Source organism: Ictidomys tridecemlineatus, chromosome 2 (genome assembly GCF_052094955.1).
Source record: "Ictidomys tridecemlineatus isolate mIctTri1 chromosome 2, mIctTri1.hap1, whole genome shotgun sequence".
In the NCBI taxonomy this organism is placed as follows: domain Eukaryota; kingdom Metazoa; phylum Chordata; class Mammalia; order Rodentia; family Sciuridae; genus Ictidomys; species Ictidomys tridecemlineatus.
Genome location: NC_135478.1, coordinates 16,046,215 through 16,059,980, shown reverse-complemented (window position 1 = coordinate 16,059,980; position 13,766 = coordinate 16,046,215). Strand labels below are relative to the sequence as shown.

Below are 13,766 nucleotides of genomic sequence, written 5' to 3'. Positions count from 1 at the left end.
CAGTTGTCTGGCTGTCCCATCCAACCCTTTATCACCTGCTGTCCTGAGGTGACCTTTGGCCCCTGTTGTGACCCCAGTACCTTCTCTCCTCTTAGGTGAAGGCGCTGTTGAGCCACGACAGCGGCAGTGATCACTTGGCCTTTGTGCGGGCTGTGGCTGGCTGGGAGGAGGTGCTGCGCTGGCAGGACCGTACTTCCCGGGAAAATTACCTGGAGGAAAACCTGCTCTATGCACCCAGCCTGCGCTTCATCCACGGTCAGCCCCAGCCCCCACACCTGGTAACTCCCCCTCCCAGCTTTGTGACAGGGACCTCTGTTCACTCAGCACCTTGCCTCCCCAGGGCTCATCAAGCAGTTCTCAGAGAACATTTATGAGGCCTTCCTGGTGGGGAAGCCTTCGGACTGCACGCTGCCCTCTGCCCAGTGCAATGAGTACAGTGAGGAAGAGGAGCTGGTGAAGGGTGTGCTGATGGCCGGCCTCTACCCCAACCTCATCCAGGTGCTTCTTTCAGAAGCAGTTGAGCAGCTCTCAGCCTCTTTTCCCATCTGCTTGCTCCTAGCTCAACCCCATCTGTTCTTTCCTCCTTCCCTGCAGGTGAGGCAGGGCAAGGTGACCCGGCAGGGGAAGTTCAAGCCCAACAGTGTTACCTACAGGACCAAATCTGGCAACATCCTGCTGCACAAGTCCACCATCAACAGGTGGGGGGCAGGCAGGACTAGACAGGGCAGCTGGGAAAGGCCAGAAGGGTGGCCTCACCCAGCCCTGTGTTCCCTAGGGAGGCCACACGGTTACGGAGCCGCTGGCTGACGTACTTCATGGCTGTCAAGTCCAATGGCAGTGTCTTTGTCCGGGACTCCTCCCAGGTGCACCCACTGGCTGTGCTGCTGCTGACAGATGGGGATGTCCATGTCCGTGGTAGGTACCTCAGCTTCTGGCCCCTGCTCCTTCACAGGCTCCATGTTCTCAGAGGCCTGGCTTCACATCAGTTCCCCACTGTCTCCTCCCTTCACCCAGATGACGGGCGCCGGGCCACCATCTCCCTGTGTGACAGTGACCTGTTGCGGCTAGAGGGTGATTCTCGAACGGTGCGGCTGCTGAGGGAGCTGCGACGGGCCCTGGGCCGCATGGTGGAGCGGAGCCTGCGAAGTGAGCTGGCTGCACTTCCACCCACTGTGCAGCAGGAGCATGGGCAGCTGCTTGCTCTGCTGGCAGAACTGCTGCGAGGACCCTGTGGCAGCTTTGACGTGCGCAAGACAGCTGATGACTGAGCCCCTCTTCCGCTGGGGCTATGTACAGAGTGCAAATGTTTATTTAAAATAAAGTTCTATTTATCCCTTGTGAGTATTGCTTATCAGCTCCTCTCTCTAGGCCTCAGCACTCTTCATTGTGGGCCACAGTTCCCTACATGAATGAAGGTATGGCTGGGCCTGGTGGCGCTTATCTGAAATCCCAGTGACTTGGGAGGCTGAGGTGGGAGGATCACAACTTCAAAGCCAGCCTCAGCAATTTAGTGCCCTAGTCTCAAAATTTGTGGAAAAAAAGGGTGGGGGGGGCGCTGGGGATGTGGCACAGTGGTTAAGTGCCCCTGGGCTCAGTCCCTGTACCAAGAAAAATAAAAACATATGGAGGGGTGAGGCTCAGAGATGTTTACAGGGGCAGGCTGGCTGTGGTTCAAGTCTTGGGAACTCTTAGGGCTTGGTGCTTTCCACCTCTCTCAAGATGAGCTCCCAGTCAGTGCTGTCAATCAGCTCTAACTGCTTGGGGAGACCCACTATTGACACCTGATTTAGGAGTACCCACACTATGGGGAGTTTGTCAGATGGTCACTGTAGTTGTAGGTTTAGAGTGTTGAGCAGCTCCTTCCCAGGCACCTCCTTGGGTGGTATGGCAACCCTGTTGCAAGCACACAGCAAATCCGTGGAAACGCCCAGGCCACTTCACTGCAAATGTATGTTTTAATCCTTTATTAAAAACCATGCAGGGGCTGAGGATGTGGGTCAAGCGGTAGCGCGCTCGCCTGGCATGCGTGCGGCCCGGGTTCGATCCTCAGCACCACATACCAACAGAGATGTTGTGTCCGCCGAGAACTAAAAAATAGATATTAAAAAAAAAAATTCTCTCTCACTCTCTCTTGAAAAAAAAAGAAAAAGAAACCATGCAAAGGAAACAGAGTGCAATGCACATCAGGACCTTGACATGGGATGAGATGGGCATTGGGTACAAACCAAGACAAGCAACACGGGACCTATGTGGTGGGACATCACGCAGCTTTATTTACTCTTAAAATCAATACAACACAGACTGGGGTAATGGCTGAGCCATAAGCAAATTGGAAAGTATTCCAGAACTGTCCCATCCCTAGAAGATTGCAGAGTAGTACACATCACACAGGGGCCTCTGGTCCCATCTTGTCAGGCCAGCCTTCTCAGGTTCTCTGGCTTGTAGGACTCTTCAAGGGAGCTGGGACCAAACAGGAACACTGACCACTCATGTGTCCTACCTAGAGAGCTCTCCAGTTGGTCTGCCTCCTCCCCAATCCTTGGTGAAAGGGATTAAAAGGACCCAGAGACTGTTGTCAATGTCAGCATCCTCAAGTTCCCAGGTACCTTCAGGCCCAGCACCCATCACTTCCTTCACCCCAATTTCATCTTTCTGAGAAAATACTGGTGTCCTACAGCCCCTGGCACATTTAGAGCACTCGGCAGACAGCTGGGGAAGAAATTCCACCTTCCTGCCTTGGGCTACACTTTCTCCATCTCCACTAGGCCTGTGCAATTTCTTGGCATGTGCTCGGGAAGCTGAGGATCTGATGTCAAGCTTTCCCAAAGACACAGCTGCCTCAGAATTGGAGAGGATCGTTAGGCCCAGCAACTCACTCCCTCTATGAGCAGATAAAATTCGATTTGAACCTAAGGGGATGTGAGGAGCACAGGTGGAGACTGTGGAGTTCAAGATCAGGGCCAGAGGGGCCAAGTCTGGGCCAGCCTCCTGAGGCAAGTCTGCACAGCAGAAAATGCCCCCCAGAGGAGAAACCCGTGGAAAAGCCCAGGCCATTTCACTACAAACTTATGTTTTAATCCTTTATTAGAAACCATGCAAACTTTTAATACAAAAAATACAAGTGCAATAAGAATCATGTCAATACAATTCCCGGGATTTCTCCTCACTGCAGCCATCCCACAGGTGGGCCCAGCTGGGTTGGCCACCCCTCCACAGGCTGGCCTCTCCTCGCTCCTCTCCAGTCAGGTTAGAAGGGAAGTGGAATGGCTCGTTCTCGTGCCTTTTACTTTTTAAATTTTCAGACCTGATTCCCCACTGTCCATATGAGCTTTGGACATCTCAGGCTTCCCTAGACATGAGGGCTTGAGTGTCCTAGACCTAAAGGATTTTGACCTCAATGACTTTTTTCCTGTTTCTCCAGCATTGGCTTTGCATTCCACAGCTGACCACCAGATCCCAGGGAACAAGACAGATGCCAAAATCAGCCTCTTGGTTAGAAAAGAAAAGCAGCATACACACAAAATATCAACACAACCAGTCCACACTGACTAGCTCAAGTATGCTTGCCCTGTTCACCAGGCCGCAGCACCACACCTCACTTCCCTGCCCACAGTGTCTCAAGGGCCCTGAGCTGCCCAGAGAGGGCAGCCCCCAATGCATGATATCCTCCTGGGTGGAGGCTTAGGATCATCTCCCCTCCCTGTTTCCTTTAACACCTACTGAGGACTCTCATTTACACATGGCTTCAACCTGCAAAACTACTCCACCAATTTATAGGTTACTAGGAAAAAGAATAAAAGTGTGACAGCAGCTAGGCAGGTATGGTAAGCAGCGGGACAGGCAGCACCAACCCCTAACTAACTTGGGGCAGGGCAGCAAGAGGGCAGGCACCACCTGTATGGTAGGTGCCATTGTGGGGGTCAAAGGGAGAGGCAGTGGCTTAGCAGACTCCACAGGATGCAGTCAGTGCCTGGCCATCACAGAATCCACCTCCACTCTTCCCTCCAGGTTGACCAAAGGAGAAGGGACGGGACGGTATGTCAGTTTCTTTTGGGTTTGATTCAGAAAACCCAAACAAAGGAGGTTGGAATCCGGTTCCCCCTCCTAGATCCCATGGGACCCCAACCCACCCCATTCCCCTCCCACCTTCTCCATGGAGTAGTGGTGCAGTGATGGACAGGAGCGAACCCAGGAGCTGGGCCCTGGGAGAGAGCGGAGGGAGGTGTGTAGGCAGAACTGCTGCTGCCTTGGGCAAGCGAGGCAGGAGGGCAGGGGCCTAGAGGGCTGCCTAGCACCCAGGAGCTCATAGGTCTAGTACACAGCCCGAGAAAGGGAGCCAAGGGCCCGGGAGCCCAAGCTGGGGCCGCCAGGGAAGTGAGGGGGCCGGGAGACAATGTCGGCCCCATGGTCGGTGCGGGCCCTGGCGTTTGCCCGGAACGTCAGCCTGTAGGTCTCAATCTGCAGTGACATGGGAGGAGGGAAGGGGGAGGGTAATGGGGGAGACAAGAGGAGGAACACAGGGGAGACGGAAGACGAGACCAGAATGTCATCATTAGATGCCTGGAAAATAAAAGGTTACTGTGTTAAAATTTAGGCCACACTCTAGTCAAAAAACAAAGGACTTTCAATTTTCAGCCAGTGGCAGGGCCCCTGGCAGGCCCTCAGGCCGAGCCCAGCCACTTACTTGTCTCCTGGATCTGGCAGTCCAAGGTCTGGGCCTCCCTTTGGTCACCACCCCCCGACAGGGTGGTGTGGCCACTGAGGCCACTGGCTGAAGTGGGGGCGCCAGCTCCAGGTGCTGCCTCAGAGATGGCCGGCTCCTCCCCAGCAGGGGGGCCCGCACACGGAGGGGCCTCGCTGCCACCGCCCTCAGTCTACAATGAAACAGTGGGGGAAACAATGTGGGGTCAGTCGGGGAGGGAGTGGGATGGGTGATGGTGGAGGGTATCACACACAACCCACTGCCCGGCACCCACTGGTTCAAGCTCAAGGCACAGTTACCTGGAGAATCTGGATGGTTGCCTGCCACTCCCCACCCAACCCAGCGGTCTGGTGATATGCCCTGGGAGGCCCTCTGTGGAGCACAGGGCCTTATGAAGCCTCTCTGAGGCTAGACTTCCCACTAAGGCCAGCAACAAATAAAAAGGGCTATCAGGACAAACAACAGCAAGCCAGAAAGGGTGACCTGGAGCTTGGGCCTGGACTTGATTGGGAAGAGGGGATACTGCATTGCCACCTCTGATCCTCCACAATCCCAGACCAGCCCTGCATAGCATGCACAGGAGGGTGATCAGCAGCCCATCTGGACCTGCCTGCTCATTTATGTGGTCACACTCCCTGATATATAGCCTCTTTTGTGTTGGGCACATTCTGGGGCCCTTGGACACAAGGAGGTGTGAGCCAGGGAAGCTTTGGGGACTCGAACAGCATCATAGAAAGAGGAAATCTGGGGGAAATGAACACTCGGTGGGGATAAAGTACAAAAGAGGGGACAACAGTGGGAGGCACCAGTGAGCTTGAACACTGGTGTCCCAGAGTGCTCAAAAAGTGACAATGGAGACTTCTATTTGGTTTTTAATCACAACAGAGAAAAAAACAGGTCCACGTGTTAGAAAAATAATGCCAGAAATAATAAAGGGATACAACTGAATAAAAAACATAAGGCTTACGGTCAGAAAGACTCAAATGTGAATAACAGTCTACACTTGCTGGCTGTGTGGCCTTGAACAAGGGGCCAAACCTCAATTAATGTTTCACTGAGACAGACTTGGTTCAGAAGAAGACTGGAACAGCATCCTCAGCAAGGACCCTCCCCCCAAATGTTCACTGAACCCAAGTGGGCCTGGAATCTGGATGGAAAGGAAGGAAGGGTGGGCTGGGCATGGACCAGCACAGGCTTGCAGACACAGAGGGAGGGACGGCCAGAGCAGTCACTCTCACCCCTGCCCTTTGCTCAGCTTTCCCTGAATCGAGGCAGCATCCTCCTGCTTGGAGGCCTGCAGGACACTGCCCCCAAGGTCCCTCATCCACCCATGTCTTGGAACAAAGGACAGACAGCATCTAGGGCACACATAGTGTCTCATGGAACAGTGGAAGGAGGGAGGGAGGAGAGAGGAGAGGGCAGGAAGGGAGAAGAGGCCTGGCCAGTGCTGAAGAGGGGAGATTTGCCACCTGAGTTCTCTCCCAGAGCCCTGGGTAGGTGACCTGAGCAGACCATCCAGAGGCAGGGTCCAAGGTCACGCCAGATCTGCTGTCACTGGCAGCTGGAATCGCAGACTCTTGCACCCAGGCCAAGAATAGAATCTGACATGGAGCAGATACCGCATCCCCCTCCATAAGACAAGCAGGCAACTGTGTGTCATGTGAAAACAGCTGGGTTGGGCTCCATAAGGCAGGCCAGAGCTCCCATGGGAAAGGTTCTGCCACCAGCTGACAGATGAAAGGTGGCTGGGCCTCTTCACCTCTCCTGCCTTGCTCAGGACTGATGGTGGATGATGGGAAAACAGCAATAGTGTAGGTGAAGATATGACTCCTGAAGAGACTGAGGGGCGGTGACAGGTGCCCACCTGCCTGGACCCTGATCCTAGCTGCAGTCACCCCCCTCTCCAGCTTTGTTCCCTCAGTGACCCACTTGATACCTTCACAGCACCTCCCGCAGGCAGGTGGCCCACGTTATCCAGGGATCCCACCTTGGCCTGGGCCTTCTCCTTGAAGTTCAACTTCTGACTTTCAATCTTGACATCTCCCCCACCTGGAACCAGAAAGGAATTGATCACTGAAGCAGGTGGAGAACTGAAACAGCAATCTAGCTATGTGCCCAGTCTAGAAATGGAGAAAATGTAACCTGCTCCTGAGTGGCTCTGAGGAGGCCCTGTGAACAGGCTTGTCATGATAGGGCTATTCATCTTTTTTTTTTTTTTTTTTAAAGAGAGAGGAGAGAGAGAGAGAGAATTTTTAATATTTATTTTTTAGTTATCGGCAGACACAACATCTTTGTTGGTATGTGGTGCCGAGGATCGAACCCGGGCCGCATGCATGCCAGGCGAGCGCGCTACCGCTTGAGCCACATCCCCAGCCCAGGGCTATTCTTTTTTTCTTAAAAAAAAAAAAGTATGTGTATGTGTGTGTACTTAGTTGTGGATGGACCCAATACTTATACTTTATTTATTTATTTTTTTATGTGGTGCTGAGGATTGAACCCAGTGCTGCATCCATGCAAGACGAGCACTCTACCATTGAGCCATAAATAACCCCAGTCCCATAATAGGGCTATTCTTACTGAGTAGGGCTGAGATACTCTCCATCTGGCAGTGGGGTCATCCTCAGGGAGGGACAGCCATCCTCATCCACACCCATAGTGCCAGGCTGCAGCCTGTACAGCTCTGACCAGGCCTGGTGCTTGGCATGCAGAACACAGACTGCAGGGCGAACTCACTACAGTGGCCCAGACAACAGTGTCTGTGATTCTCTTGACAGGGTAGTAACTCCCTTGACCTAACCCTTCCAGGTGGCATTTCTCAGCTAGAACCTCCATGAATTGACATGAATGTTCTATCAGGGGTTCTGATAATCCCTTCTGAGGCAGGCACTAAAGCTGATGGAAAAGAGAAGTCCCTTGCTTAAAGTCACCACCAAGTTAGTGAATGACAGGGACAAGATGAGAATATCACCTGAGTTCTGCAGTAAAAAGCAGTAACTGGAAAAAGGAGAGAGGTGGCCTCAGAACTGGAAGTTGGGAAAGGGCAGGCATGGTCCAGGCCAGCCGCGGGATCCAGTGACCTATACACAGGGCAAGGTTCAGAACTCACTGTGTGTGTCAGTCTGCCCACACTGGGCACCCATCCCTTTTCACGCTCATCAGCCTGTTTCCTGTTTAGTCCTCCTCTTCCATCTCCTCTCCCTCCAAATTACAAACCTCAATACTTAGCATCTTGCTAAATTTTCCAGGTGTCTTATGCATTGCACTGCTAGCCCTAGCAAAAACTAGATCTCAAGTCACTTGGTGTCAACTAGGGAAGTAAGTATCACATAGAAGTTAATTTTCCAGATAAAAGAAAATCAAAGGTTAATTAAGGACCAAATTGTTTTGATCGATCCCCTCACCCCCCACCCCGGGACACTTAACCACTGAGCCACATTCCCAGCCCTATTTTAAATTTTGAGACAGGGTCTTGCTAAGTTGCCTAGGTCCTCACTAAATTGCTAAGACTAGCCTCAAACTTTTGATGCTCCTGTCTCAGCCTCCATAGCCACTGGGATTATAGGTGTGCACTGCTAGGCCCAGCTGTTTTGATCTTTTTAAACAGTGCAACTCTTAAGACAGACACCACTGCTGAGAGGGGAGGATGTTTCTGTGCCTTCTCCTTAGCTGACCCAGAGGGCTCATCAGAGATGCCAGACCAGAGTGTCTGCGCTGCAGTGACACTCATTCCTAGATCCTCTGTGTATCCAGGAACGGGGACACACAAGGCTGTGAGTTGACAGCCAAGGTAGGAGACCAGACTCTGCTCAGACACTGGGCTAACCATGCTGTGGGAAGGACATGACACTGCTGAAGTTCCCGAAGGCCCAGGTGGCAGTGGTGAATATCTCTCCTCCAATGCCAATATGTCACTGCTTAGGAGCATCTTTTTTCCTGGATCTGACAGGTAAGTTCCAACCACTACTCTCTAGCCCTCTGTCAGCACTAGCTTCTGGAATGCTCTTCTGAGAGGCGGAGGCAGGACCAGGTTCTCAACCTAGCATGTGGCTCTGTTCTAGGCCTAGGTTGACCGTGACAGGCACATGGCAGGCACTCAAGAGAACAGCTGTGCAAATGGGGCCTTTATAGCTGTTCCTCCTCCAACTGGGAAGCAGCACCCTGCTATCCCTGACAGGGCCTGAAAACCCAGTTTCTACTGTGGGTCCTAGATGGGAGTTGGCTCCGTGAATCTTCATCGCGGGAAACCTCCCCAGCCAGAGGCAGCAGCAGACCCATGGCAGGACCATCTGCTTGGAGAGTGTCCATGGGCACAAAGATTCCACTCACCAGGCTTGTGTTTGATGTTAGCCTTGGACCCACACTTGGAAGAGACCTTAGAGATGTCCACTTTCTTGTTCTGAATCTGAACCTAGGGAGAAGAAAAGGAAGAAATTACTACCTCAGAGAGAGGGTATGATGTTAGGGCCAAACCCATATTGCCCTCATCATCTTCCCATAGCCAAGGTTTTTCTCCCCCGTTGTAAATTTCCGTTGTAAATCCCCGTTTGTCTATTTCCCAAAGTGCTTAAAAGAGCCTTCAATTTATCCTGGCCCTGCCCTTCACCTCTGATCACATCCCAGAGACCAGACTACTTTTTTTTTTTTTTTTTTTTGTCTCTCTCTAACATAGAAACATGTTCAGTTTTCCCTGCAGACCATTTGGGCACCCTTCAAATGGCTCTATTTCCTAAATGTTGGCTTCAAAAGCCAACATTAAAGCTCTCATGAAATGTTCCTTTTGTTTCACCTCAAAATCTTACCCATCTATTCCTCACCCAGAGAACCGGAGTAACATTTTGGCATATTTCCTTCCAGTTCTTTGCAATGCACTTCCCTGCAGCTGACAAACAACCCCATATGATTCTGCAAGTACCAACTCTGTGTCGTCAGGAGTTTCCCAAGAAAGATAGTAAATGCAAAGAAATGCCATGGAACAAGCTGTAACATGCAGTGTAAACTGAACCCTATTCCTAATATTGACCATTTAGGCCACTGTCTATTTTCCACTCCTATAAACATGGCAGCAGTTAATATCTTTGCAAATGCAAAGTGTTTGTGACTCTGATGTCTCCTTTGGGCAAGATTCCCAGAAGATTGGCCACATGGTCAACGACTGAGACTGTTTTCAGGTATTTATGTTTGTTGTTGTTGTTACTGTTGTTGCTTGTTTTTGAGATGATGTGCTATGCTTGATATGTTTTCTGCTCCATGTAAGCCTCCACACAGGGTCTATTACTCAGCTGATTATCTGTCCATGTTTGGTGAATAATTGAAAGGATGAAGTGCCTTATAAAGTTATTCATCCCAAATGAATCATGGAACGGATATGCCCTGGGTTGGAGACTGGTTTGGATGTCTTTGGATGACTTGGTTCTACTTTTAAGATGGTCATCAGACTTTTATCCATGCCTGTCCATCAGGAGCCTTGGAAAAGCATCTCAGTACTGGGACTGATGACACATCTTTGAGTCAATATAGGAAACAATATTAACAGACAAGGAGTATTTCCAATGTTCCTTGACAAGGAGTTCAGGGTTTCTCAGAGTGGCCGCAGGACTGAAGAAGAGCCTGGTTTTCCAATATGATCAATTCTTTTATGCAGTGGCCCTCTGGGCTGTGCAAGCAGGTGCCACATCATCTTGGTTGAACAATCTGTTAGACAGGCAGCTACTTTCTTAGGGCTTATCTTTCTTTCTTCAGTGTCAGGAAGCATGTCCTCCACTGTGTTCCAGGAGGAAAGACATGGTGACTGCTGTATTTTTGTACTTCTACCCACAGCCTGGGGTCTAGCAATCACTACCTGTATGGTCACTTGCCTGAGCTCTTCTTGCCCTTGCTTCTGGAGCTCTGCTCGTATTTTTCCTCCCCTTGTAGGCCATCACATTCTCCTCCCCACCCTTCTCCACAGCCTTCCCCGGTTCTAGCCTCACTCCCTCTCTCCTCACACTCTGAAGGGTCACCAATGTGAACTGCAGAGTAACTACTTCACCCATTCCACATCAACTACAGAGAAGCAGCCACTGCGCAAACACACAGCCTCTACTTTACTTATCTTTCCCCAAAAGCTGAAGTTTTGCCCAGATAAGAAAAATTCTTTTCTCTTTGGGCCATGGTTCATTCCACAGATATTTATATATATTCTTATCTCCAACAAGGATAGGGTTTATGACACATTCGATGCACTTCCCCCTAAATATGTGCTCCCAAGAGGTGAAACACCCCAGCTATGGAGTTGGTGGTTAAATCACGGCAGTAAATACTTTGTCTGGGTTAGAAAAAAGTCTCTTGTTTACATTTGTCAGGGGAAGACACGGCCAACTCAGAGAGAGGGCCATGGAGTCCACATTCACATAGCTCCCCACTCTTGGTTTTCAAAGGAGGGACAGAGGGATTCTTTTTAGGGAGGGTACTGGTGATTGAACCCAGGGGCATTCTTTTATTTTTATTTTGAAACAGGGTCTGGCTAAGTTGCTGAGGGTCTCACTACATTGCTGAAGCTGGCCTTGAAAGTGTGATCTTCTGCCCCAGCCTTCTGAGTCTCTGGAATTATGGTGTATACCATGATGTCCCCATTTATCTCAATATAGCCTAAGGAGTCCTTATCTTTTTTAAATATTTTTTTTTAGTTGTTAGTAAACCTTTATTTTATTCATTTATTTATATGCAGTGCTGCAAATCGAACTCAGTGCTTTGTACATACTGGGCAAATGATCTACCACCGAGCCACAAATCAGCCCTAGGAGTCCTTATCTTTTAAATTTATAGAATAAAATATTTTTAGTTGAGTGATATATCTAGGATTGGCATCCAAATAATAATAATAATAAATAGGGTGGGCAAACACCAGTCACCCAGTTTTGGCCATGAAAACACTAAACAAAGCCTAACTTGTATATCAAGCTCATTTTGCCATTTTTTTTCCTATTTTTGTATGTTTGAAAATTTCCAAGTGTAGTGGTGTACAATTGTAGTTCAAGCTACACAGCAGGCTGAGACAGGAAAATTAAGAGTTCAAGGTTAGCCTCAGCAATTTAGCAAGACCCTGTCTCAAAATAAAAACTAAAATAAGGATAGGGGCGTGGCTCTGTGGTAAAGTGTTCCTGGATTCAAAAATAATAAAATATAAAAATTTTCCATAAAAAGTTTTAAAAAGCTTAACTTAGCCCACTTAGTTAACAAGGTCCACCACCTCTAAGATACAGCTCCTCTCCTTCCCTGGCTACTCACCTCTACCTTGTGCTCTAGTTTCCAAACCATGTACTCTTTCTAGCCTAAGATGTATGCCTCCTTCTCAGGGGTGGCCCAAGTATGCCCTCCTTAGGGAAGCCTGACAGCCAGCAAAGCATGTCTGTCTTTTGAAGGACACCTTCTCTTCATATGCCACGGCATCCACTGCCCCTCTCTCTATCTGTATGTTTCCTCAGGATGCACCGCTCTGTGAGAATCTGCAGGCCTAACACAGATCCCAGAGTATGCTGTGGAAGTCAGATGCCAACAGGTCTGCGCACCCATTTTCTGCCTCCTAAGGGTGAAATGGAACCAAGGCTGCCATGAGATCTTAAAACTGGGAACATCCACAGAAGAAGGCTGGTATATTGAATACATGAACACATCACGTTCTTCCTTCCCTTGAAGTCCCCTGGCTCTCATCAAGGGATATTTGTTTGTAGTGAGGAGGAATAAATGGAATCTTGCTCCAAGTCTCTCATTGTGGCAGTAACTCTATGTATGTGTGTGTATGTTTTTTTTTTTTTTTTTTGTACTGAGGATTGAACCCAGAAGTGCTCAACCACTGAGCCACATCCCCAGCCCTTTTTTGTACATTTTATTTAGAGACAGGGTCTCACTGAGTTGCTAAGGGCCTTGCTAAGTTGCTGAGGCTGGTTTTGAACTTGCGATCCTCAGCCTCAGCCTCCCAAGCTGCTAGGATTACAGGCATGCACCACTGTGCCGGGCTTGTGGGTATGTTTATTTTGGGGAACAGATATAATACTGTTAGGACTACACGGTGAGTCCACTATTTTTAAATGACATGTTTGTTTAGGGTGGCATTAAGGAGGGGCTAAAGAAAGCTGTAGAGGAACTAAGGACTCTGCTGTCCTTGGTGGCCAGTGTATTCACCCTCATCATCTCACCTGGAGACACTGCTCACAAGCAGTTTCCCAATACTCTCTAAGGAAGCCTCCTAAAATGAAAATGCTTTACAACAGCACATTCAGCCACACCTGTAATCCCAGCAACTCAGAAAGTGAGGCAGGAAGATCCAAGTTTGAGGGCAGCCTCACAACTTAGTGAGGGCCTTAGCAACTCAAAGAGACATTGTCATAAAAAAACAAAAAGGACCGTTACCACTACCAAAACAAAAATAAAATAGCACAATTACCCTCAAAAAAACTCTTGTTTAAAGTCGTGGACATATAGCATGGACAGATCCCAGTATGGTGCTGACTAACTGATAACTGCTCTCAGAACTCTTATACACACAACATGTATAAATGAATGTCTACATCTCATACACACGAGAACCAATTTCACTGGGGTAACTGTTTGGTCTGTTTCTTTCTTTCTTTCTTTTTTTTTTTCCATGCAATTGGCAAAAGGGGATTTATTGGGGATCCATTCCAGCGCGCTGGGACTCTGTGCTCACTCAAGAAGGGAGAGCAGCCCAGAGCCTGGTCTGTTTCTACCCAGGCAAAGAACCCAAGAGGAAAAGCTAGTGTGAATGCCTATCTGGCCGGGGGGGGAGGGGGGGGGCCCTCCTAGGCTGGTTCTCTCCCACTTCAAGCACAAACTGCCTTTCAAAGATTCAGCCACTACAGTTGACTCCACCCCGAGGTTGATTAATGTGTGGCCAACACCAGCTGGTCAGGCTCTGTCTGGTCAAAGACTGCTTCAGTCCAGACCAGGAAGAGTTGCTGGGGAAGAAAAGCCTAGGAGGAGCCTGTGACAGAGAGCACTGCCAGGGGCAAGAAGGAATGCTTTAGGGACACATTTCTCATAATAAAACTGCTGGTGGCTATTTGTA

General features: G+C 49.6%; 2 protein-coding genes across 38 annotated transcripts in view; one reads left to right on the top strand and one right to left on the bottom strand.

The window, feature by feature from the left end:
• Window positions 1–1,341, top strand: part of Dhx30 (DExH-box helicase 30) — a 35,538-nt gene extending 34,197 nt beyond the window's left edge. For 11 of the 12 annotated variants that reach the window (XM_013361846.3, XM_040290212.2, XM_040290213.2 and 8 more), the window contains 5 exons: window positions 96–255; window positions 341–498; window positions 595–698; window positions 776–915; window positions 1,015–1,341. In XM_013361846.3, coding sequence (XP_013217300.1) covers window positions 96–255; window positions 341–498; window positions 595–698; window positions 776–915; window positions 1,015–1,268 — 816 coding nt within the window. In that variant the 3' untranslated portion in view covers window positions 1,269–1,341. The remainder of the gene's footprint in view (window positions 1–95; window positions 256–340; window positions 499–594; window positions 699–775; window positions 916–1,014) is intronic. The other variant, XM_040290216.2, reaches the window with a different exon arrangement.
• A 907-nt stretch (window positions 1,342–2,248) lies between these two features.
• Window positions 2,249–13,766, bottom strand: part of Map4 (microtubule associated protein 4) — a 170,648-nt gene continuing 159,130 nt past the window's right edge. For 19 of the 26 annotated variants that reach the window (XM_078037938.1, XM_078037940.1, XM_078037939.1 and 16 more), the window contains 4 exons: window positions 9,029–9,110; window positions 6,639–6,751; window positions 4,685–4,874; window positions 4,470–4,560 (listed from right to left, as the gene is read on the bottom strand). In XM_078037938.1, coding sequence (XP_077894064.1) covers window positions 4,553–4,560; window positions 4,685–4,874; window positions 6,639–6,751; window positions 9,029–9,110 — 393 coding nt within the window. In that variant the 3' untranslated portion in view covers window positions 4,470–4,552. The other 7 variants (XM_078037950.1, XM_078037951.1, XM_021731468.3 and 4 more) reach the window with 3 other exon arrangements.